The sequence below is a fragment of the Halichondria panicea genome, chromosome 1, assembly GCF_963675165.1.
Source record: "Halichondria panicea chromosome 1, odHalPani1.1, whole genome shotgun sequence".
In the NCBI taxonomy this organism is placed as follows: domain Eukaryota; kingdom Metazoa; phylum Porifera; class Demospongiae; order Suberitida; family Halichondriidae; genus Halichondria; species Halichondria panicea.
The window spans coordinates 9,118,561-9,142,473 of NC_087377.1; the positions used below are offsets into that span (position 1 = coordinate 9,118,561).

The 23,913-nt window shown below is 39.0% G+C and overlaps 1 protein-coding gene and 1 long non-coding RNA gene across 3 annotated transcripts; one reads left to right on the forward strand and one right to left on the reverse strand.

The window, feature by feature from the left end:
- Nucleotides 1-3: 3 nt before the first annotated feature.
- On the reverse strand, nucleotides 4-18,553 carry LOC135344441 (sushi domain-containing protein 2-like). The gene is made up of 11 exons (XM_064541649.1): nucleotides 18,412-18,553; nucleotides 12,865-12,911; nucleotides 6,863-7,126; nucleotides 5,589-5,897; nucleotides 4,629-4,910; nucleotides 3,798-4,421; nucleotides 3,361-3,590; nucleotides 2,668-3,213; nucleotides 2,236-2,493; nucleotides 1,667-1,879; nucleotides 4-217 (listed from the first exon to the last, which is right to left on the reverse strand). The coding sequence occupies exons 6-11, from the start codon at nucleotides 4,019-4,021 to the stop codon at nucleotides 6-8; spliced, it is 1,683 nt and encodes a 560-aa protein (XP_064397719.1). The 5' UTR covers nucleotides 4,022-4,421; nucleotides 4,629-4,910; nucleotides 5,589-5,897; nucleotides 6,863-7,126; nucleotides 12,865-12,911; nucleotides 18,412-18,553; the 3' UTR covers nucleotides 4-5.
- A 124-nt stretch (nucleotides 18,554-18,677) lies between these two features.
- On the forward strand, nucleotides 18,678-23,839 carry LOC135344911 (uncharacterized). Of its 2 annotated transcripts, XR_010397585.1 has the most exons (4): nucleotides 18,678-18,832; nucleotides 18,993-19,195; nucleotides 19,865-19,941; nucleotides 22,465-23,839. It is a non-coding gene; the product is annotated as an uncharacterized LOC135344911 (long non-coding RNA). The 2 variants fall into 2 exon arrangements; XR_010397584.1 differs by lacking the exon at nucleotides 19,865-19,941.
- The last annotated feature ends 74 nt before the right edge of the window (nucleotides 23,840-23,913 follow it).

A 23,913-nucleotide genomic window follows, 5' to 3' on the forward strand; every position in this document is an offset into this window, starting at 1 on the left:
TTTGCTCACTGGTAATGTGCATTCACACTAATACAGGAGTCGGACACGAGGTTAAAGTATTCGTCTGCTTGACCATAGATTTCAAAGCAAAGGTTGATAACTTCATTTTCTCCGAGATTGATATTGCTCTGCAGTGCACTGGTGTTGGTGAGGTAGAGTGGTACGGTCATCAGTGGATCTCCAATTACAGAATCATTTACTCGACGAACATTTGTAACTGCATGAGGGAGAAGAAACATAAATCAACCTGTAACTGAGAGTATGAACAGTGACCAGCCTAAGACAATTGATTATATTAAGTGCCCTTGTCACAAGGCCGATTATTTTCACGCTAGCAGGAGTGTATTAAGAGGAGTCATCCAACTGTAGCAGTTGTAGTGTAAACCAGGTTACGGTACGAGTATGTCATACCACGTCACTATCAGACTGCATCTTAAGTGGGTGCGTAGGTGTAGAGTTAAAAATGATATCAGCATACACGCACATAGCCTCGATCCCAGGCCGCACTTTCCACTTCACTTAGGGAAGTGGGCCTGGTATTGACTGCTTGCGCATGCGCTAATATCCCCCCGGTATCTGGGGGCTTTGGATAACATCGTATATGTTCAGTAAAACTATGACATCACAACGAACGGAAGTGGATTGAAGGAAGTAGATAGAAAGAGGTTTCTAGCCCATCAGATAGCATTCTCTGATAGCTACCTTTAGCCTGCTATGTTAACAAAAGACTCACAGCCTGCAACAGTGTGGATGACGATCGTCTGAACGGAGTGAAAGCTGACAAGAGCCTATATGGACGACAGGCCACGCCCATTTAACACTAATTTTGGTGAAAGTCTACTACTGCTACTGATTCTATCAGAAGAAAATAGCTGTACAACAAACCTACACAGCTCTGTCTCTAGCTAGCTAGCTATATAGCTCTGTGTATGACTTTTAGGATTTTTCTCTGATGAATCCAGTATTATAGGAAATTTTACGGGGAAAAATATCCAATAATTTGGCGCATGCGCAAGCAGTCAGTAGCAGGCCTTCTTTTCTATGAAGGCCAGTGAAGGAGGCTAACACGCACATGGTCTGCTGTGGTTTGTACCTCCAGCCCACATTTAATTTTATTCATGGCTAACAATTTACACAACTACAAGTGTTAGTGACGGATTCAGTCCGATATGTAAAATGGAATGTGCATGGGAGTCGCATACTCCTCTTCATACACTCCTGACGCTAGGCATGTCCAAAAAATGGTAAATGCTTGCAGCATCAAACTTAGTTTCTATACTGTCCCAATTGAATGTCACTTGGATAGATATTGAAGTTGCCCTGAATATATAACGTCCATTTAGTGGAAGGGGCCGGGCAGGGGTGAACTTCCCCCCCCCCCAAATGTTGTAGAATAATGATATCGTCAGATCATTACTATAAGTACAACATTATTAGTACGCTTACGCGCGCCCAAACCTTCCCCCCCAAACTTTTAATCCTAGCGATTAACCCTGATAATGCGACCAGGACGACCAGACCAGATGGTGGAACATTTTCCCAAAACATCTGTCATTAAATGAAATTTGCTAGTATGGTCATGCACTTTATGATGTGGCTGAACGTTTGGCTATACGTAGGAACAATTATACCGATCTAGGCGTGCAGCACAACAATATTGACATACCTGGATTTTGACAGTTCACTCCGTTGTAATTGAAGGGGCATGTGCAAATATAGGATCCAGCTAGTAGCGCACAGCTTCCATTGTTCTCACATGGACTAATGTCACAATCCATTACGAGGGACGCGTCACACCTGACCCCAGTGTAGCTGACGGAGCAGCTGCAGGTATTTGTGGCAATGCAAGCCCCGTTGAGGCGTGGTGGATCACATACAGCTGTGCGTGTGTGTGTGTGTGTGTGTGTTTGAGAACGTGTACAAAGGTATAGGTGCAAAATTCCTGATCATATATATTTCACGTACGCGCTAAAATAGTACAGGATGAGTTGGTGCTTTCATTCGCAGAATGTATCTCAGCAGGAGTCTAAAAATTATTTTGATGAATTAATGTGCATATTATAATTATATAGCACCGTAATAAAGGCTTAAGCACCACTGTAATCTTAGATCCGAACTAGACATGCTTTTTCTGGCCAATCCTAGCAATTAAGTTTTACATTGCAAATGTTTTGTAGTCTGCATGGTGCATTGTATTGCTTTTGGGTATAGAATTAAGAAATGTGCATTGCTTACTTGGTCGGGAAATGTTCACAATATCTTCAAACTCCTGTCCTCCATTGAGGGTCGAGAGTCCGACCATGGTGTTTTCAGTTGTGGCTATATCAAACCGACAGAAAAAGTCATCCCCACAGAGGTCATCTGCTTCCTGCTCTAAGGATGAATTAGAAAATACTACCTCGAATGTCGGTTCAAAGTTCGGGAAGGTGTAGTTAGCCCAGCTCTCACCCTCAGGATATGTGAAAAGACTGTCTTGTGGCCTGTTAATACTCCCTGCATGTAACATTATAATTATTAACGTTAACGACAAACGAAAATAGTACAAAGCTGACACCTGTTGAGTTCAACCGCATAATGATCTCTATTACCTACACAAAGTTAATGCCAGATTTGGGGAGGGCAGAGAGTATCACAACTTTTTTCGTGGCTACATTATATTATACTCACACATAACTCCAAACATTTCATGGATGGTCTTCAAGTCCGCATCCAGCGAAAGGGGATTCCCGGTATGTGGTGTGAGGTCATCAGCTGTGTCCCCATTGTAGTTTCCTATTAACCCTTGGGTTCTTCCTTTCCATAAAATGGGAAAACTCACTAACAGAATTGATAAGAAACCATTCTCTTCTCTGACTTCAATATACGCTCCGCTATTGAATCTCGCAAAAAGTTTATTTCCATCTTTTTCGACAGCCACTCCATTGAACTGTTGAAGAGACACTTCAGTAAAATCGATAAATGTTCCATTTATAAGAGCATCAGGGTCATCGGAAAAACCAATTTGAAACTGGATTATACTAGAACCGTCGCTCATAGCAACAGCGGAGAAGACAGAAGCTCCAACTGGGTCTCCCTGAGGATTCACAGCTTGGGTCATTCGTCCCTGAAATGAGAAGATGTCATCCACTTGAGCTATCAGGTACTCTCCCTTGCCGTTAAAGGTGTACTTAAATCCATCCAGAGTCACAATGTGGGGATCTCCATAGACACATGCTGCGTATAATAATGGGAAACACTGTATACATCGTTAAGTCATCACTATCTAACAATAATTATAGACCTAACAATATGGACCACTATATATACATGTACAAGGGAGGAAAAAGTTATTTCTAGATCTTTATCTATGATTATACTTACCAGGATTGGGTGGGTTATATCCTTCTCCATTGTCGGAAGGACGCTTCTGATAATAGGCATCACAATTACTAAGGGGTCCAAAGCAGCAGAGAAAAACAGGAAGGACATCTTCTAGGAAATGGCCAAGAAAATTTTGTGGGGAAACTTTGTCAACTGAGCCTCCTCCTGGGGCACCCACCAACAGGTTTCCACTTTTTTCATAACAACATTGCTGTCCAGCACCTGAGGGACTATATAGAGAATATACTAGTTGGACAAAGTGTAATATTAAATGATAGTGTATATTTAGTAAAGGACCATATAATTATATTAATAAGTTGCAAACACCACTCTAATTCCTCTGTAACATCATTAACTATAGCCACCCTGCTTTTCCTAAGCAGTTGCATGCATGGTTTTTGCCATATAAAAAACTGGTACTGAAAATATCCATCCACCTTGCCTCTCTTGATCTGAAGCAGGTCTCCGATCCAACGTGAAAGACGTATCTGCTTAAAATGATATTTATACCAGAATCCTCAACAAAGCCACTATTAAATAACCTAGCTTGAGTGACCCTAGGTGGACAAGGGGGGAGTTCATCAAGAAGGTTTTTACCGATATCTGTAGGCTGCTCATTGCACCAAGCTTCACATCTTAATCGGAGATTATTACTACTCATGTAATACAGAATTGGCGTCCACAGAGTGACTCTATATTTACCAACAACCGGACAATCGGCCTTATTTGTTGCAGTACATCTCCAGAAAAATCTCCAATCCTAACTTGAATTGCAATTGGTCGTACAGCCATGTTATTATTGGTACGCACACTGAGAATTGGGATTACCACATTTGCTTGCCCAACATTTGGTAAACCTGATGCTAGTATCTCAACATCTTCCCATTCTCCTGTGTTCATATCAAACTCAACAAGAACAATATTGACTTTGTAGAAGGACGGGTCTTCGGCATGAGAGGGAAGAAGATTAAAAGGATTCCAAGTTATCAAGATTTCGGTTTGAGGAAGAATGACTGGAATGTTCAAATTGTGCTGTACCTCAGTACTGTCTTCAATGTGTACTGGAAAAGGAATAGCCACATGCATGCGCGCAGTGTAACATAATTATTAATGCACGGTGACGAGAGTTATACATAACTAAAATGCTTCAACATGCATACACTTCACGTATATAATTATAATATTATAATTATGCACTTAATTACTATAAATTATACATAATAGCTTACATATAATTGCTACAAGAATGTAATTTTGTTCGTATATACCTGCATAGAATCGAGTGCCAATGTCATACTTCAACGTTCCATTCTTATTTGTGACAACGACACGAAGAGTTTTTGATCCAGGCTCTAAAAATGCCGGTGACACACAAACAGCCACAACAGTTGGATTCTCATCTAGCTCTAAAAGCCCCACATCGGCATCCACTGTATCGAATCCTTCGTATTGACAAGTTATGTTGTCAGATTCCTCTAAGCATGTGCTGGTAATGGAGACTGCAGTTCCTCCAAGCATGTTTCCAACTCTTGGGGTGATCACAAGTGAAGCTGTGTGTTCAATCATTATAATGATCTATACACATTGAAAATTACGGCAGATTAAACCAGGAATTTACTTGGTATTGCATTCATGCACACATAATTATACTTATGCGTTGTAAGAAAGTAAAATGCACTTGTCCGTAGATGGCTTAGTTTAGATTTTAGTAAAATAATTAGGTAGGAAGTATATTGGTACCAGCAAAGAGTAGAGTGTAACTGTATAGCTACTCACTAAACTGCTCTTCTTGGGCACTTTATAAAATTGCGAACACGTGATATTTGAGCATGCTGCTTAAACTCTTCGCTATGGGCTATGGGTGGACGCAGAGCAAAGGAGGTACGACAAGGGTATATACCTCAATTAGGTAGGCTTGGTTACGTGCAACATTCAACAGTAGAGTCATTGTTGCACGTGACTAAAATACGTAAGGGTATATATCACTCCTCTGAGGGTTGGACATATATTACGCCCTGAGGCATAAAATTACAAATTGCCAGTAAACTATATAATATACCAGTGAAAAATGTACTTATAAAAAAAATGTATGTTGTATAACGGATTGGAGTTACGTATGCTCTTGCCGAATTTCTTGTTTCCACGCTTTTTGCCATGTTCCCGCGGCCAATCCTAGCAACTTTTTACATTGAAAATGTTTTGTGGGACTTGTGTATATAAAGGCTTACTATTTTCCATGTCCTCAGGGTCAGAGCATCGTGCAATATCACCGTTGACTTGAAATGTCCATACACCCGGTATGTTCACATTGGTAGTGGAATCAATATTCATGATTCTGTTGGTCAGTGAGCCTGGCACACTATATAGAACCTCTTCCCATCACCAGCATTGAATCCAACTTGTGCAGGGGTTCCCCCAAATCCATTGGTGCTCCCTGAGGCATCTTCTTTGGTCCATTGCATCTCACCATCAGCGTATAAGAACTTGACAAAAGAGGAAGTTCCATCTGTCATAAGCACAAACTGAAATGTTGCAATCTGTGTCGGAGAAGGGTGAAAAGTAAAAAAAAACGGCATTTTGCACTGTGAAAATTGCTATGAAAATTACTAGGAAATTGGAAACCACTTGAAAATTTCTATAGGATTGGCCGCGGGCAAGCACCAAAGAGTATCAAAACAAGCGAGGAGGAGACAAACCATACACTTAAGTACAACTACTCACAAATTTGTGGTATTCTACTCTCTAGGTTACAGGCACTGTATAGTAAATTTTAACCAATCATATAAGCTAAAGGTGCTGTGTTTCAAATGCTTGGTAAGTCTAATTGCATGGTAATGTCCGAGAATGAGACCTGCACGCATGCTGTAAAGGAAGGAGCTGTACAATAACTGAACTGCTGCATCTGCGTGCATTTACGGGCATGTCACAGTCATGCCCATCTCATAAGTGATATAATGAACACTAAAATACATAATTATTACGAACAGTAATGATATTCGTGAGTCAAACCTAAGAGGTCATGCGTCGGTGATCAGAAAATATCCATGCATTGTCCGGGGTTTTATTTCTTCGGAACTGTTATTTGTTTGGAATTGGAATCTTTACGCATAGAAAAACCCAAGCATTATTGCTGATTGCTGATTGCGCATGCTATAGAAATGGGCGAGATCACGACTTAGTAATAACAAACCATGCAGTGTTGCAAGTGTATAGTTTATAAACAGAGCTGCGCTAGTGCTGATAGCTAAATTAGTTTAATAGTTGTCTGCATGTCAGGCCAGGGGGGTGCTCAACCCCACTGATGAGCTCCGTGCTAGACACGCTACTAGATCTAGCCAGCAACTTCATCTGAAAGCAATCTAGATATCGAGGTTAGACTTTTTTTAAGTGCTCTATTAATTTCTGTGTCGTCAAAGATGAATCGCAATGCTATACACGCTTGCAATCTATGTTTAAGAACAACTATTGTTATATAGAACACGCTTTTTTTCAATATACCTACCCGGCCAGTGTGTCCAACTCTATCCCAAGTGGCAATGAAAACAAAAATTGGAAGGAATCTTCTCGAAAAAGACGTCATTACATCGTTTCTAGCTCGTCTTAGAACATCGTTATCTTGCGTCTCCCTGTTGTACACAGTACCTGTTCCATTTGTATCCACGTCAGCCCAATACGGGGCAATCAAAAACAATCCGGACAACGGAAATGATTGAGGAATGACAGTTGAGACTGCAGCATCAAAGGAGATAACTCCATTTGTGTTCACCTGAAGTAGCAAAATATGTATAGAGCATTAATAGTTGTGAGGGACCCGATTTGCTATCAATATAATTATAGGTATATTGGAGTGCATGCAGATAGTAAAAAATACACAGAATGGTATGAGATGGACCACACACATATTTTCAATGAATAAGCAAATAACACTTAATTATTTGACGGCGAAAGTGTCTGCGTATAGTCAATAATTATTTTACACAATCAAACCAGAATGTAATTTACTCAAGATAACTTAACTTGATAAGACTAAGAATAACATATAAATTATGAAGAATAACAAGATAACTCAACTTGGAGCATTAATAGTTGTGAGGGACCCGATTTGCTATCAGTATAATTATAGGTATATTGGAGTGCATGCAGATAGTAAAAAATACACAGAATGGTATGAGATAGACCACACACATATTTTCAATGAACAAGCAAATGACACTTAATTATTTGACGGCGAAAGTGTTTGCGTATAGTTAATGATTATTTTACACAATCAAACCAGAATGTAATTTACTCAAGGCGCATATAGTACTGTACAACAGGTATATGTCGAGGGAATAAATTTTCACGGATTAAATTTTCGTAATTATCAGCCTTTTGGCGCATGCATGTATGCGATATTAGTATTATTATTCGTGGATATAAAATGTTTGCAGTGCATGCTAAATCAGCAAACACCGCGAATAATATATCCGCTATAACTATAACCGCTATAGTTTAAATTACCAACTTTTACATTACAAATACATCCTATAATTTATGCCTGGAGGTATATTCAGTCAGCTGACTGAGTGTGCATGTGTTTGATTTTGAGAGGGAGTATAAAAGGTGTCACTATAAACTATATGGGAGGATTTTGGCTTTCCATCGTCATCCTACCAAACTCAATGAAAGCACGAATTGTACGCGGTGCTTTCATTGAGTTTGGTAGGACGACGATGGGAAGCCAAAATCTTCCCATAACTATATAATTATATTATATAGTTATTATATATAACTATATAATTATATTATAAATACTTTTGTAAGTAAAACTGACTGCTATGGCATCAAAAACACACCTTTTTATAAGCGCCACAATTATATTCTACAAGCGCTTCTTTGTACACCTAGTTCAGTCTGCATGAGCTGGCATTAACTATATACGGTTAACACTAAGCTTGCATACTTATACATTATAGTTGTATAAAAAGGTTAGCATTATGGTGTTGCTGTTGGTAACACAAATAACTTACAAACAGGTTAGTATACTGCTTTTCAAAGTAAGAGAATGAGCCAAACTGTAGAGTGATCTGTTTAGATGATCCATCATCGTTTGAGGGCACAGTCGTATCCCCTGAATTTTGCCCAAAGGAATAAAACTCCTCCCGTGGAATAGCCAGCGAACAAGTCACAAACGACAGCAAAAAGATGATTGTCTTTTTACCTTCCATGGTTCTCAAAGTTGTAGAATCAGTCACCTGGCCCAGATCCCAGAGCAGAGGAGGCAATTTCAGTGCACTAATTCGGTCCTGTAACTCTACATGTAAATCTATCCCATAAATAACCGCATGCTGGTAGCCACTGACCACATGCATGAATGCGCAGTCCAGGTTGACCACAAACCACAAGTTTTAATGCTCAAAAACACTTAACAGTTGTAGCTGTAGGGTGCACTGCCATTAATTTTGTCTCAATTAATCTGCATGACGTTTACAGAGATTTCAGCTAGGTTGGTTGGTCGAAGTTAAAAGTTGAAGTGCAGCCATCTCACACTGTGTATGTTTTACTTCACTAATCCAATTAGTGGTCATGGTTGACTGCACTTTAACTTTTAACTTCTGCCAACCAACTTGAAATCCTCTATATCAATGATATAATTATCTCTAAGCTTGAAATTATAGGTGTTAATAATCATAATCATGGGATGGATTTTAAATCAGTAAAAAACTGGGATCATAATTATAGATATGAGAATATCAAGTATTTTATCACATGATGGTTTTTTTTAGGTAACTGATAATTATTGCAATGTGAAAAAATGGCTAGAATTGGATGCATGGGGAAACACCAAAAAGTGTTGAGATTAGGTTTCACTAAAACTGTATTATTATGCCCCACAAATAATTGGAGAAGTAAACCTCATCCCACCATGGAGCAATGTGAAAAATTGCAATCCACATTTTTTGGTGCTTTTCCAGAACACTCGCAAATTTCGAAAAAATGCACATATTCAAACGTTATAACAGATTGGGCTCTCCAGCTCATTTCCAAGTTTTTGGTATCTCCCCAGTCCCCAAGCCAATTCTAGCAAATTTTGTGCAGATTGCAACATACTTTTTTGTTCAGAAAAATGTGATAGCAACAAAACATGAGACATTCTCGGAATTTTTGACTGGTTCATAAATCAATGCTCAGATTTATAAATCAGTTGTGTGATATTTAAACCCTTGCTTACATTTATTATTTTATTGTACCAACACATAATTATATATATATATACATAAATCGATCCATGCTTTAAAGGTGTATCGATGACGACGATGAGACTATAAATAATTATCGACCCCCCCCCCCCATTGACAGTAAATAATTATTGCCATGCAGAACAATTCTATAGCTGTGTTGTAGTTGAGTTCGTATTGCCATTCAATGCGGCATTTTCGGCAGACCAAGACGGAGATATCACGAATAGTCTAGTAGAGAAAAAATGGATCTATTCTTCAGGAAAGTCGAGCTATATATAATTATAATTAGCAGAGCCATTCTACATAGTAGCATACGATGCATGCATGGTAGTTTAATAATTATTATAACTCACCATAATTCTAGTAGTTATAGCTTTGCAGCTTTGAGTGATATAGAAGTATATTATGCTTGACCAATTATACTGTATTTGGGTGGTATTAGCACTGCATGTTATTAGAGGTGTGCCGCTTTTAGCCACATTTTGGGGGATTTGTATTACCGTATTGTAATGTTTTGGACTTATTCCTAACCTGGTATTTACCTTATTGATTTTTGTAGTCATATCCGGTTGGGCATTGCGCTCTGCGCAGCCGGCTGTATTGTTCAACTTATTATGCAATGTTTTGTAATCACCTGAGTCTCGATAATATATGATCTTTTAACCAAGACAATAAAGATAGCCGTGTGCACAGCAATAGTGTAGCAGTAAACCTAGCTACTACATAACACGTATATAATTATTAAATGCTAGAAATATTATATGCAAGCGTGAAATAATATTATTATGGCAAGAACGTTATGCGATATTTATTTTATGCTCTCGTTAAATCATGGTCAGTGCAGTTTAGCGAGCGAAGTGGCTGCATTTCAGAAAATAGCAGTGGCTAAAATAATTATTCATCTAATGGCTATTATTATAATTTGCGGTACAGTACAATAATGACTTGTAAATTGAGTTGTACATGTATGATGTACCCTTACATGCACGAGTCACACCGGCTCATAAGAAAACAATCGGGTAGACAATTTGAGAGAAAAAATTAATTTGGAAAGGCCTATATAGCCAGAACGCAAGCAAGAACGCTTAGGTTAGATCGCAAAGTCTCGCTCAACATTTCACCCAAAAATGAGATAATAATGAAGGAATATTAAGGGATTAGCTGTTGCTAAATTTCTTGTCCTAACAATGTTACACCTTGCAAAATGTTTTTTAGTCTGATATAAAATTATGATAATTACGCAGGGACTCAATTATATAATATTAATTTTGACTAATTTTGTACAGCTTAGGACAGCGACGTTGAATCAATTGCCGTAGACTAATTTTGTAGTTTTAATTTCCGTATGATGCTCTTCAATACGAAAATAACCCGCTATATCGTTTTTTGCAATGCAATACAACTTCACTGCATATAGGCGATTGAAATGGAGAAATTGCGAAGAATTATAGACACACAAGCACTTTTCTTTATTGGGACGGAACTCAGCGTTGATTAATCACACCCAAAATTAATTGCTTAAGTAAATGTACATGTAATTCTTGCATGGTCATGTGCCGTAGTTTTGTACAAACTATCAAATACAGTAGACTCTTGTTAATCCGGCCACCCTTGGGACAGTATTTACAGCTTGGCTGAAATAGCGAGGTGACTGCATTTCAGAAATAGCCGCAGCTAAAAATGACCCTACCTCGAATCTAGTGACTAATTTTGCGGCTCTGTTTCAAGGATAATGAATCATTACTTTCCATATCCAATTTTATCTGCCACACCACACCCAAAACATCATACCCGGCCGTAAAAAACCTACTTTGGGAAAGCCACACAACCAACCGGTTTATGGAATAGCGAGTGGCCGCAGCAAGTTTTGTGTAGTAAACATCTGGCTAACAATCTGTGCCATACTAAATGGCCGTACTGTAGAGAGTGAGAGTCTACTGTATTCGTACAGCTCAGGATAGTGACGTTACATCTATAATTATTGTTCCAGAAAAATTTGCTGTTTTAATATTTGTACGTGCTATACTGATACGAAAATAACCCACTATATGGGTACGTAGGTTGTGTGCACAATTCAATACAGAGACAAATAATTTATCTGAGGTGTAAAACTTCACTAAGTTGAAACGTAATTATGGGCGAGCATAAAATTAATAATAATTATCCTAAACAGTCAACACACACTCGCGCACTTTCTTAGCGATCTTGAGACTCTTCACTTTATTCTCAAACTTAGCTGACTGTATCTGTACAGGATGAAGGACATTATTAACCCTACTCAAGAGTATAAAAATATACATTTAGAATAGACTACTCGTTGGCGCTATAAAAATGAAAGTATCGTGGGTGCTGATCTATCGGTATACATGGATCCGAACAAATTAATACAACACTTTTTGCTTGTATGCAGGGAACGGTGCAAAAGAGTGGGAAAAGATTGACTATTAATAAGGGTTAGGGTTAGGGTTAGGGTTGCAGCCACCAATAGTTAGTGCTAATGGTACAGAGAGCAAATTACCAATTTTTATACGTGAAAGTGAAGTTAGTATAATCAAAATTGTTTGCTAAACACGAACTAGCCACAAATATATAAGCCATAACTCTAGACAGAAGCTTTTTGTTTCAAATCCACAAATCAAATAAACTAAAAGCAAAGCTATTACTTGTATTTGTATTGCAACCATAGAACATTTCCAACAATAGTTTGCTAAACACAAACTAGCCACAAATATATAAGCCATAACTCTAGACAGAAGCTTTTTGTTTCAAATCCACAAATCAAAAGCAAAGCTATTACTTGTATCTGTATTGCAACCATAGAACATTTCCAACAATAATGCAAAATTGTTTGCTAAACACGAACTAGCCACAAATATATAAGCCATAACTCTAGACAGAAGCTTTTTGTTTCAAATCCACGAATCATAAAAGCAAAGCTATTACTTGTATCTGTATTGCAACCATAGAACATTTCCAACAATAATGCACTGACACACACAAACACATGCACTGTACGTATATATATGCCTCCGACGTGCATGATGCATTGATGTATATTGATGGTATTGGATGTTACCAGGATAAAGAAGTTGAGAGTTAGTATAACTAATAGTATTAGGGCTCTAAACACATTGACACTCCCTTCACATACATGCATAACTGTTTGCTAACATTAGCTTTACCATACTCTGTGCACTCCCATTCGACTAACATGCACACTGTCACTTACTTAGCACAGACTATCTTGCCACATTATACTTCCTCTCCAGTAGTACAAACTCACCTCATATAGTTATCCACTGGCTCATCCTTCAACCAGTGCTCCCCATCCTGCACATGTGTGGGCGTGTGGAGGGAGTGGTTAAAGGTAAATGCACTGTAAATACGTAAATAGGTTGGAAATATACTTTTGGTTTGGAAACAAACTTAAAGAGTTCTACCTTTGCATTTGAAATGATATGGGGTGTATTAAGGAGTAGCATGCATACTTACTTTGTGGTACATGATTAAAAATAGTAATAGCAAACATTGTCCACCTTAGGGTTTAGCCAGATATAGAAATTATAACGAGACGTTCTGGATTAATTAATTATCAACCCTCACTGGCACATGAACCAACCAAGTGACCCAAGCCGGTAATGGGGGCCACTATAATTATTGATTAGGTACTTAATCGCATGTTGTCCTATTATTCACTGTGATTTGTAGAGTGGATTAATCAATCACGTATCAGTAATTAACGTCATTAACAACGTGCAATTACTGCCTTGACGACTACACGTTCGAATAACGGACGTGGCTAATTCTTTTACTGAAACTGCAGCTAAAACGTCCTTAAAACTGCATCACAAAGGATTAACAATCAATAGTATGGCTACTCGTGCAATAAGGGATTTATAACAAGCACTGGCAAGGTTAATAACACTCGGCTACGCCTCGTGCAATTAGTATCCTTGCCATTGCTTTGATAACATTTATACCCTCAAAATACGTATAGCATGGTATGTGACTGTCATCATTGCCTGAGCACATGCACAATATAATGTATATGTATTTAGTGATCATGAGATCAAAATATTGTGACCGTCCAGGACATACACACCCGTAACTAGGAGAATGTACAGCTTCTTAGCTTTTGCTCGCTTTTATTCGACAAAGAAGCTTTAACATCGAAATCTGCCACTATTTAAACTAAGATATTGAAGACTATCCATGCTGTAAACGCAGTGCTATGGCACCCAGGTGAGTAGATTATCCTGTCACAAACAACGGACGACTACACATGTGGCCACCCACGCGCGCCTCGGGTAAAAATAACGATCCGTGATCAGTGAAGACAGCTTGATTTACTACTAGATAATCACTGCGTGTACATGCTACCGTGGGACAATATACTTAGTAAGGCTTCTGTTTACAATAAGCCACACTTTGCTACATGACCACAATAAGCCATACTACACATGTACATATTCCTATGCACTCTAGTATTCTTCAGCCCACGGGGCATAGTAGATCCCACTTGAGTGGGGAGTTATATGATTGAGGGTATAAACAATTAATGATGTAATGTTCCTAGCTTATAGTTAGCCAATGAAAAGTGGGATCTATAAATCATTAGATAGTGTCCATTTGGGAACTCCCACTTTTCATTGGTGGCGTGGTATATCTAAAGTTACACTTTCAAAGAAAATCAGCTAAACCAATGGCTTTCACCAGGAACAGAGAATTAGATGGTAAAGCAAGTCAACAAAAAAATCAAGATGTTTATTCAGAAAAGAGTTTTGTTAAGAAACTAGAAGAACCGGAGCAAAAGAAACAAGCTAGAAAAAGAAAAAGACAAGCTGATGGTGGCATTTCAGAAAGACCCTCCACCAAGAAGACTAGACTAGAGGTAGAGAAACAATCTTCTTCTCTAGTAGATCAAAAAATACGTCACAGTCAACAGAGTAGCGAACAGCTCTCAACCAGAAAAAAAGAAACGATTTCAAAGACTTCAAAAGTGAAGACAAATTCAGCAAGAAAAAACCCAGAGCAATGGAGAACGTAAGCAACAAATTAAAGCAGCACAAAAAAGAATTGAAGCAAAAGGGAGGGGAGTTGCAAAAACAAAGAGAGAACCTCTCAGCTAAAGAGAAGAAAGCTATTGCAATACGCTCAAACGTGAAGGAACAATACTCTCTACTGTCCAGCCATGTGAGTGGCAGAACAATGAATGATGTTCAGTACCTGACTCACTGCACCAATGAGAAGCATAAAGGAATGATAGAAAGAACTGGCAAACTGTTAGCTAAACCAACACTACACCCAATCAAATGCCCACTAGCCGTAGGACAGAAAATCAAGGGAGTCTGGCTCACAGCAACAACATCAAGATCAGGAGAACCTCTGCAGTCTCCATATGGCGCCGAGCGCTTCAATATACCAGTATCAGCACTTCTTAGTAGTGAAACAAGCAGCAGGTGGTGTTTATTCTTTGAGTCCACATACTATTCTCAGAATCACATTCAATATGTGAGGTTTGTACTTCTAGACACACAAACAGCTGAAGAGGAACACGAAACATGGTGCAAAGATTACCTACTAAAAGTCGACATTGAGCAAAATCCTTTCGTCTACTGGAATGGTCAACAATTTTCGTCAATATCAAATCACGGCCGTGAACACGGAGATATCTATGTTGAAATACTGAAAGTTGGTGAAATTGAAACCGGAGAACACTGGGATAAAGTTGAGGAAACAGAGAGAAAGAAAAACACCAACCCATTGCTTTATCTCGGTTTGTGTTCAAACCTCAGAAGCATGCAAAGGAGACAGTTCTTTGAGTACAGGAACTGCAACAGAGTAGGAAACAAAAAATACTAGCCCTAACCCCAACTCGCGTACCTACAGTAGATATAGCATTATTATAATGTAGCTACATACATACAGTACATAATGCACGCAGACTGCTAGCAACATTTTTTATACACTTCGCGTAAGTTTTCAGAACTTCAATGTTTACGTTTTATGTTTTTCAATACCCTGTTATAGTAAGACACTCAGTCATACAACTAGTACCTGAATGCAAAAAAAGGGGGGGGGGGGTATCCCCCCTTTCCCCCTGCCTAGTATTAGGGTGTGGTTAACTGAAGTGGAGATTCCACTGTCAACCATATAATCGCATTTACCCGATGCACGCACGCACGCACGCAAGAGCATAAGAGAAGGAATGTCTAATTTAGCACATGTACCAGATATTTACGTTTCGTAGCCGTGTTTCCAAGTGACAGTGTTTGTGAACCGCACCGCTGTCTCGTGTATAAAACGTGCATGCAGTGATTCAATCACGTAACTGTAAGACTTCACATTCTCCATAATTATGGCAATGTGGTCATAGCCACTTACGAAAACGTAATCCCGATAAATGTCAGTCCCCACTACCTCACATGCGGGATAGGTTGGGGATTTGTCAAATTCCCGACCCCTGGGAGCATAATCAAATTTTACTTTCCCCCCCATACTCCCCCTCAAGGTTATGATGCCTGTTCGCCCACGCAGTAATTATCTAGTAGCTGTCTTAAACTGGTTGTCATTTTATATGCTGACATTGCATGCTTTTTGCCAGCAAGGTAATTATCTTTAAAACGAGGCCAAAAATAATTATTTCTTAAACAGTCATCTAGTTAGCTGTGTAGAAGGAGAATAATAGCTGACCAGCTAGTAAACTCCGGCATTTTCAGACAAGTAGAAGCAAGAACTCTTCGAGTTGCCCTCAGCTTCGGCCTTTAAGTACATTATACAGTAGAAAGTGGATTATAAGCGCATGTGCTCATGGGGTCAATAGCAGAGCTCTATAGGCTTATACCGTATAATTTTCGGGGAACAAATCATTCGTGGTTCAGCAATAAAATTATTGAGATATTTCGTGAGTAATATTTTCGTGGTTAGAGCTTGTACTGCAGGTAAAGGTAGGCAAGGTCGCTTCATTTGTGGGGCAAAACGTTCGTGGTCAGACCTTCAACGACGAATATTTTGCCCCACAAAAATTACCCTTTATACAGTATTCCCTTTATACAGTATTCAAGAATGCGCCTATACTATATATAATGCAGTCAATTTCGAGCCCCACCCAGTAACTGGATGTCTCTGTGCTGAAAAGCAACGTAGACAGTGAGAAAGCAAGGCAAGCAGGCAACCCAAACTGGATTTATATCATACTTATATACTATATATATATACAGTTCACATTTTACAGTTCATTTTACAACATCTGTCATTATCAAGAACTGGAACAGAAAAGATCCAAGTCCACCTCATCGATCCAAGTCCACCTCATCTATGTCTAGCTCACATTCTCTTAGCATGATCAAACAAGGTAAAAGCTAGCTACCTCATGCATAGATAAACAAAATTAGCTGAAACTAATTCTAAATTTTCACTAATAATCCTTCGTATTTATATTTGCTTCAATTCGAGTACACAGTTGAGCATGCGCTTAAAATAAAGATACGCTTAAATAATCGAGTAAGCACTAATAATCCAGTAGACTAGTAGGTCACTGTTTAGTTCCTGTATTTGACCACACAATATTTGCATCTAGTTAACGTATGATAGCTATAAAGCACAGCAATCAATAGTTACTTATGAGTAGTGCAACAGTAGACACATACATAAATAATTCATGAGCAAAAACTATATCACTAGAGCACTAAAGTGCAAACCCTCGGCTGGTGACATGATACTAAAGAAACCGGAGGAATGGTATAATTATAATGCAGTGCATGCCTATGACTAGCACAGCAACTCAAAACTAAACAACAACGTACAACTACATGAGACATGCACTGTGGACTGGGATCACAGCAAAGAATTAAGCCTGGAGTCTTACACTAAGAGAAGTATGGCTCCTGCTAAGCTAGAGTATAGGATCCAGAGTCAGTCAACAACCAGCCACAATTCTACTTTCTTGACCGTAGGCCTATTCAATTGTTCCTGGTACGGGATCACTTCAGCTGAAAATACGTAATGAGCCTTGACTACGTATTTGCAGCAGAAGTGATCCCGTACCTTGACTCAAGGCCACGAGCAAGTTTAGCTTTTGCTCGCTTTTATTCGACAAAGGAGCTTTTACATCAAAATCTTCCACTATTTAAAACAAGATACTGTTGTGTGAAGGCTATCCATGCTGTAAACGCAGTGCTGTGGCATCCAGGTGAGTATAAAATCCCATCACAAACAAACAAACCAACAGACTACTATACCCGTGGCCACCCATGCGCGCCTCGGGTAATAATACCTCAGATTTAACTGATGACTGCATGAACTAAGTGTTACTGTTGTGAGTTTGTATATACTGAGAAGTCAAATTCCCACAAACACGACGGGTAGTGGGGACTGATGTATTCATACACCGTATAGCGCGACACTTTCGAGGAGCTTAATTTTTGCTGATTTCATGGGTTAGCAATCCTACACGAAAATTATTATTTATCTGCTATAACGTGCAAAGAGTGAAGGCGTGGCTTCTGGTAAGCAGTCATTCCATGAACAACGTGCAACGAAATGCTTTTAGAGGCCATTCCACGAAATTTAAGTGCCTCGAAAATTTCACGCTATACCGAAAGAGAGGGATTGGCAACGGACCACGTGCCACATAAGCTACACATAAAAAAAGAAGCCTAAAAAGAGCTTATATGCATGGTAGGCGCCAGCTGGGCTAAACGCAATTTTTTGTGATGCGCCACTCAGAAGTTTTGGGCGCTGTACTGAATTACATCATGGTATGGTAGTGCTATGACATGCATGCATCACATGCACAATAGAGTAAGGCAATCTTAGCAATGTATTGTACCTTATACGTGTACTAGATGTGGTTGAAAAGGTTCACCATCAAGCATCGGTAGTACAACAGACTTCAAAAGCAGACAGACCTTGCAGCAGCTGTTACGTACACGTCGTGTCAAGTTTATTGAATTCCTCTAGCCAAGTGTCCACAGACGTCTTTGCTTTGCTATATTGTGATGTATCATCCATAGTGATAGATCTAGTGTCTCTATGCTGTCCTGGGACGTACAGGGACGTCGTATCCAAATTCTCTGTCAAACCATTGAGTGGTCAAACGTACACACAGCCACGAGGTAGATAATTCTTGCACATGCCCATGAATGAAAACATGGCGTCTATGGATAGGCTTGTGAGTAAGCATCACCGGAGATAGCTGAACTTCATAATGAAGAAGTGATCTGAGTAGATAATTATAACTGGAAAATACAGTGAGAGTATTAAAAATACTAAGGCTATAGGCAAATCTGGTGTTTTCTACAATAGTTTATTATTACCCCAATTTCATGACTAGGATTCTGTTTTCTGGTCATAATGCTAGTTTCTATGGCATATTATCACTCATGCACACACACTTTTTCTTTATAATAGATCTACTCCTTCCTTGCTATTAAGATATCAAAACCGAGGTCTGAAGTGTCCGACACTGAGTCAGGTCAACTCATCACAGACGTGCAGAGGTCACGGAATGCATGGGAGCCGGAGATCTACTACAGTATTGTAGATATTGAGCTGAAGAAATCATTTTAGAGCAGCCACTTTGTCTTTCATGATAAGGCTTTTGGTGAAGAAAGGTGGGCTGTAATCATTATTAATTTATAGCTAGAGTGGGTACATTATTCTTTTTTCACCCATTTAAAATGCTGTGCTTTTGTAGTGTATATATATAGCCTCGTTCCCAGGCCGATCCGTCTCCAATTGAACGCTAGGTCGACTCCTAGGGGCCTGGGAACGAGGCTAATATATAATAAGACATCAGGCTGTGAATGAATTATTGCTCAAATTATTACTATAGGCACTAAAATCTGTTTTCACTATCAAAGTCACCGTTTATACAACAATGTCATAACTCTACTTGTGTTTTCATCAGGTGTTGACTATAATCGTACTGTATAACATTAAATATTATATTATATGCATGCATGCCCATGCACATGCTGATTACCCACAGTATATAGTACGTTGCACACATGCACAGATCGCATGCAGTTTACTTAAGTTAGAACAGTATAATTATGATGCATTAGATTTAAAACAGTATAATTATATGATGCATGAGGTTTCAGGGGGAATTTTTGCTATATCCGGCCCAACCCCAGATCAGTATAATATGCAACATCCAAACTTACATGACATTGTAGCACTTTACTTGACTACAATCAAAGTTTTTATTCAATATTGAGTTTTGATAGAGTACAAATATTGAGCTAAATATGTTTTTGGATTCGTAAACATTGTTCCAGTGTTGTTTCAAGAATGATCAGTCGATTGCTGTTTGTTTGGGGCGTCTCCTTTCTATTGGTCCAAGCCCAAGAGACAGGTCTGTGGAGGTATCTACTGCATGTATAGCGGGGGGGAGGGAAACATTTGTCGTGATTGAGCAATATTTGGCCATGTACTTCGTATAATATTTTCGTGGTTGTTGCTTGCACTGCAGGCAAGGTCGCTTCATTAGTGGAAAAATATTCGTGGTCAGAGCTTCAACCACAAAAACTATGAATATTTTGCCCCACGAAAATTACCCGCTATAATGGTATAATTATGAACCATAATTATAGAATGGCTCAGCCCACGAAGTGGGCGCCAGCTATTCTGGATTATATGAGGAATGTGAGGTGATTGAGCGGAAATGGAGGCCAATACCACATTGATATGTGAGACGGAGCATTCTGAATATAATTATTACACTTAGCGTGCATTATATTGCATCTTCGGAGTGAACCATGACACGTTAGCTAGCTAAGTGTGTTATAATGGTCTGTTTGCTGATCACGAAGCTGGACACCCAGTTCAAGCAGTTTAGGGTTAGAAAAGAGCTACCTAGCTTCAAGCTGTACTTTTGATATAATTATCGCTGGATAATATCATCAAGAGTCATTATTAAAAAAGTGTGCAATTAACAAATTAATTAATTGCACACTTAACTGTGCAATTAAGTCATTTACAGTTAGTACGTCCCATGACCGTGGATTTGATTGATACATGTCATTGGTTGACTGTAGGTCACATGATTAGCAATAAGTAGTCTGATCAATCTGTCTCTGTCGTTCTGTGCATTCTGCTCAGTGCTCACCTGGCTGTCATAATTATTTGGCAAATGACGTTGTGTCATTAATTTTGTCATTTAATCGTTTGTGCATTTTGTAGAACTAATTTCTGTGGAGTATTGCAACACACAAAAACAGCGAAACTTAAGCCCCTCAAAAATGTCGCTCAATAATATACTTTGGTTATGTACAGATCTTACACCGCACCTTAGACCCAAGATTGTTTAATTGCACACTAAACCACATGCATACCTTTACCAAGTTGCTGTACTCGTATATATGCATGCCCCGAGAATATGCAACCTTGCCCCAATTGAGTTATAACCGCTACTTACTCTCCCCTCCGTCCATTTTTCTCTTCAAAAACAGTTTATAGTTTCTTTCCAACAAACAAGATTACTTCAGTTTCAAGTTGTTGTCATGCTATTGTAAATAGCTATGTTATTAACCACAGAATAGCCACGTCACGTAATTAATTCACTTCAAGCAATGCACTCCAAATCATCATCACGAACCGAACATTAAAATTACTTTTTGAAAACACCAACGCTGCAGTTACAATAATAGTATAGACTCTCGCTATTCCGGCTCTCTGAAGTACAGCCACCTTGATATTACACCGGCGATTTTGGTTTGGCAATGATTACTAACTAGATGTTTACTGCACAAAACTCACCCTGAAATGCGGCCACTCATTACCTATTCTGGCTGCCCTATGCAAACTATAGGTTTTTAATACGTTTATTACAGTGATAAAATTGGATTACACTTATACAGTGGAACCCCTCTATAATGGACACCTTTGGGGAACAATGTTTTGGCCTTTATACAGAGGTGGCCTTTGTTGAGAGATTGTTTTGTACACAAACTGTTCATTTGGGACCTGGTTGCCTGGCCGTTATATAGCAGCTGGCCTTTATTCGGAGGTGGTTGTTAACAGAGGTTCCACTGTATATAAACTGATTCGTTATCCTCGAGACAGAACCGCAAAATTAGTCCTTAGATTCTAGGTAGGGTCATTTTTTAGCCGTGGCTATTTTCAGTGCAGCTTGGCCGGAATAGCGAGGTGGCTGTATTTCAGGAAATAGCCGCGGCTTAAAATGACGTTACCTCGAATCTAATGACTAAAATTTTGCGGTTCTTGTTTCGAGGATACTGAAGGATACTGCTCTCAATTACAATTTTATCTGCCAAAAACCACACTCAAAACGTCATATATATCCGGCCGTAATAAACGTACATTGAAAACTAGCCTCGATTCCAGGCTGCGAAGAGAACTTTAGGCGACCTGTATGCGCACGTACATTCTCCAAAAAGGGGGTAATCCTTGTATTTGTCAGCAGACACCTTAAACAATCCCTTTCTACAACTTTACAGGGATCAGTTGCTATGTTGGGACAACACAGAAATGTGATTGAATTATTCACTGCAGCTAGTTTCAACCATGCATCAATTTTTGTAGTATTCCCGCTGTTCCATATAATTATACTGTTATGCATTACAGTAAAATACAAGGACGTAGTGCGTTGAGTTAATAACGCTATAATACATTCACTAATAAAAAGCAAAACACGGATGAGATCAAAGGCCTTCTAACCACAAGCATCAGGTCCATGTATATACATAGAGCACCACGTGATCCATTTCCATTTCCAATCTTCTCGAATCTATGATTATATAAGTTGATGAAGTTGCGTATATAAAATCTATCACATGTTGAATCTGTAATAGAATAATTATGCTGTCCTAGTGTTGCAATTAACTATATAGCCAGTATGTTTTGTTTGATGTTCCAGGGATCCCCTTTGCCCCTTCAAACCTCAATATATCCACTCAAGGCAAAGATTTTGTTCTATCGTGGACCCCTCCATTGATCCATGACTGGGAGAATCTCACGTATTCAGTCACGGTACGGAATCAAGTCAGTAACGAGTCACGCATGACCACCACTCTGAGTTCACCGTTCACCTTTAGCGAGAGCATCGGAAAGAGAGATTGTCAATTGTACGAGTTCACCCTGGTCTCCATGAATCAAGTTGGACTCAGTACCAATGGTGTCTTTGGGAGTAGAATAGTGCCTACGGGTAAGCTATGTAATTACATAATTATAGCTATAATGAAAGCTGATGCCTCGGTGGAAGCATAGATACTAGTATCTATGGTGGAGGTGTCAAAGCTACAGCTACTAGCAATAGCTTTTATACACTGTCACACATTGATTATAATTATCATGATGAACAATTTGCTGCATGCAAGCATAGAGAGAAACTCAACGATTGGTTAATGAACGGCCATGATTGTTGTTAAAAAAGATCGATGCCAAAAGTCCAAATGGCTGCTAGTATAATTATATTAGATCCCATTTGAGTGTATTTAGCAGGGAACTATGAGCTATAGTACCGGTACTATAGATTGCTCTGGGCTACAGACTACAACATTGTACATTGTATTGTGATTTACAAGATACACATGTAATAACATAACAATTATTGTAGCTAGATGCTTTGTCTAGTAATATAATAACAGAACTAGAATGAAAGAGAGAAGCTCTAGTTTCTTTTTTTGGCTTTGTTCGAGAGTAGTAGGAGACGCTTGTTTTTTGGGCAGTGTGCTGTGCTTTTTGCTGCAAGGCTGCATGGGGGAGGAGCTGGATGTATGGAAGTGCTGGGATTCTAGCTTTGGCTTCTTTCTAAAGTTCCTTTCGCTTTGTTCAAGAGTAGTATAGGCGCCACTCGTTTGCTGGGCTTGTTTGCTTCAAATTATAGCTTAGGTGTCTTCCTTTCGCTTTGTGAGAGTAGTTTAGTTTAGGGTTGAATTTTGGCTCGATTATCTATTATCGCATGGCTAAAGGTAATATGTTTTCCTCCCCATCCTATACCTCTTGGTGCCCTACCACACAAATGTAATGACTTTGCTAGTTAGTTATTCACTTAGTCATTTCCTGTTCTTAATGTTTCCTGTGTTGTAATGTTTCCTGTTTAATTGTACATGCGCATGAGTTCTTATTACTGGATAACACTTCTTTTGTATAGTCTATCTTATTGCTTTGTGCTCTAGCCCAGCGGCCTGCTCCTAGCGGCACCCTTTGTGTATGGGAGCCTCTGCTCCACTGTCTTTGTTGTCTTAGTATTGACCGTCTATGTTTTGTGCATACTGCCAGTTGATCTATGGTTGAATGTTAAATCTTGAACTGCCGCACGCTGCTCGGTGCACGAACTCAACACAACCAACTTTACTTGCAGATA

Bases quoted from the DNA above. Each gene is read 5' to 3' on its own strand.
- LOC135344441 (XM_064541649.1), bottom strand. From the start codon at position 4,021: ATGAGTAGTAATAATCTCCGATTAAGATGTGAAGCTTGGTGCAATGAG. The intron at 3,591-3,797 runs GTGGATGGATAT...TTCTCTATATAG, and splicing joins TTCAGATCAAGAGAGGCAAG to TCCCTCAGGTGCTGGACAGC. The intron at 2,494-2,667 runs GTGAGTATAATA...TGTTACATGCAG, and splicing joins TGAAATGTTTGGAGTTATGT to GGAGTATTAACAGGCCACAA.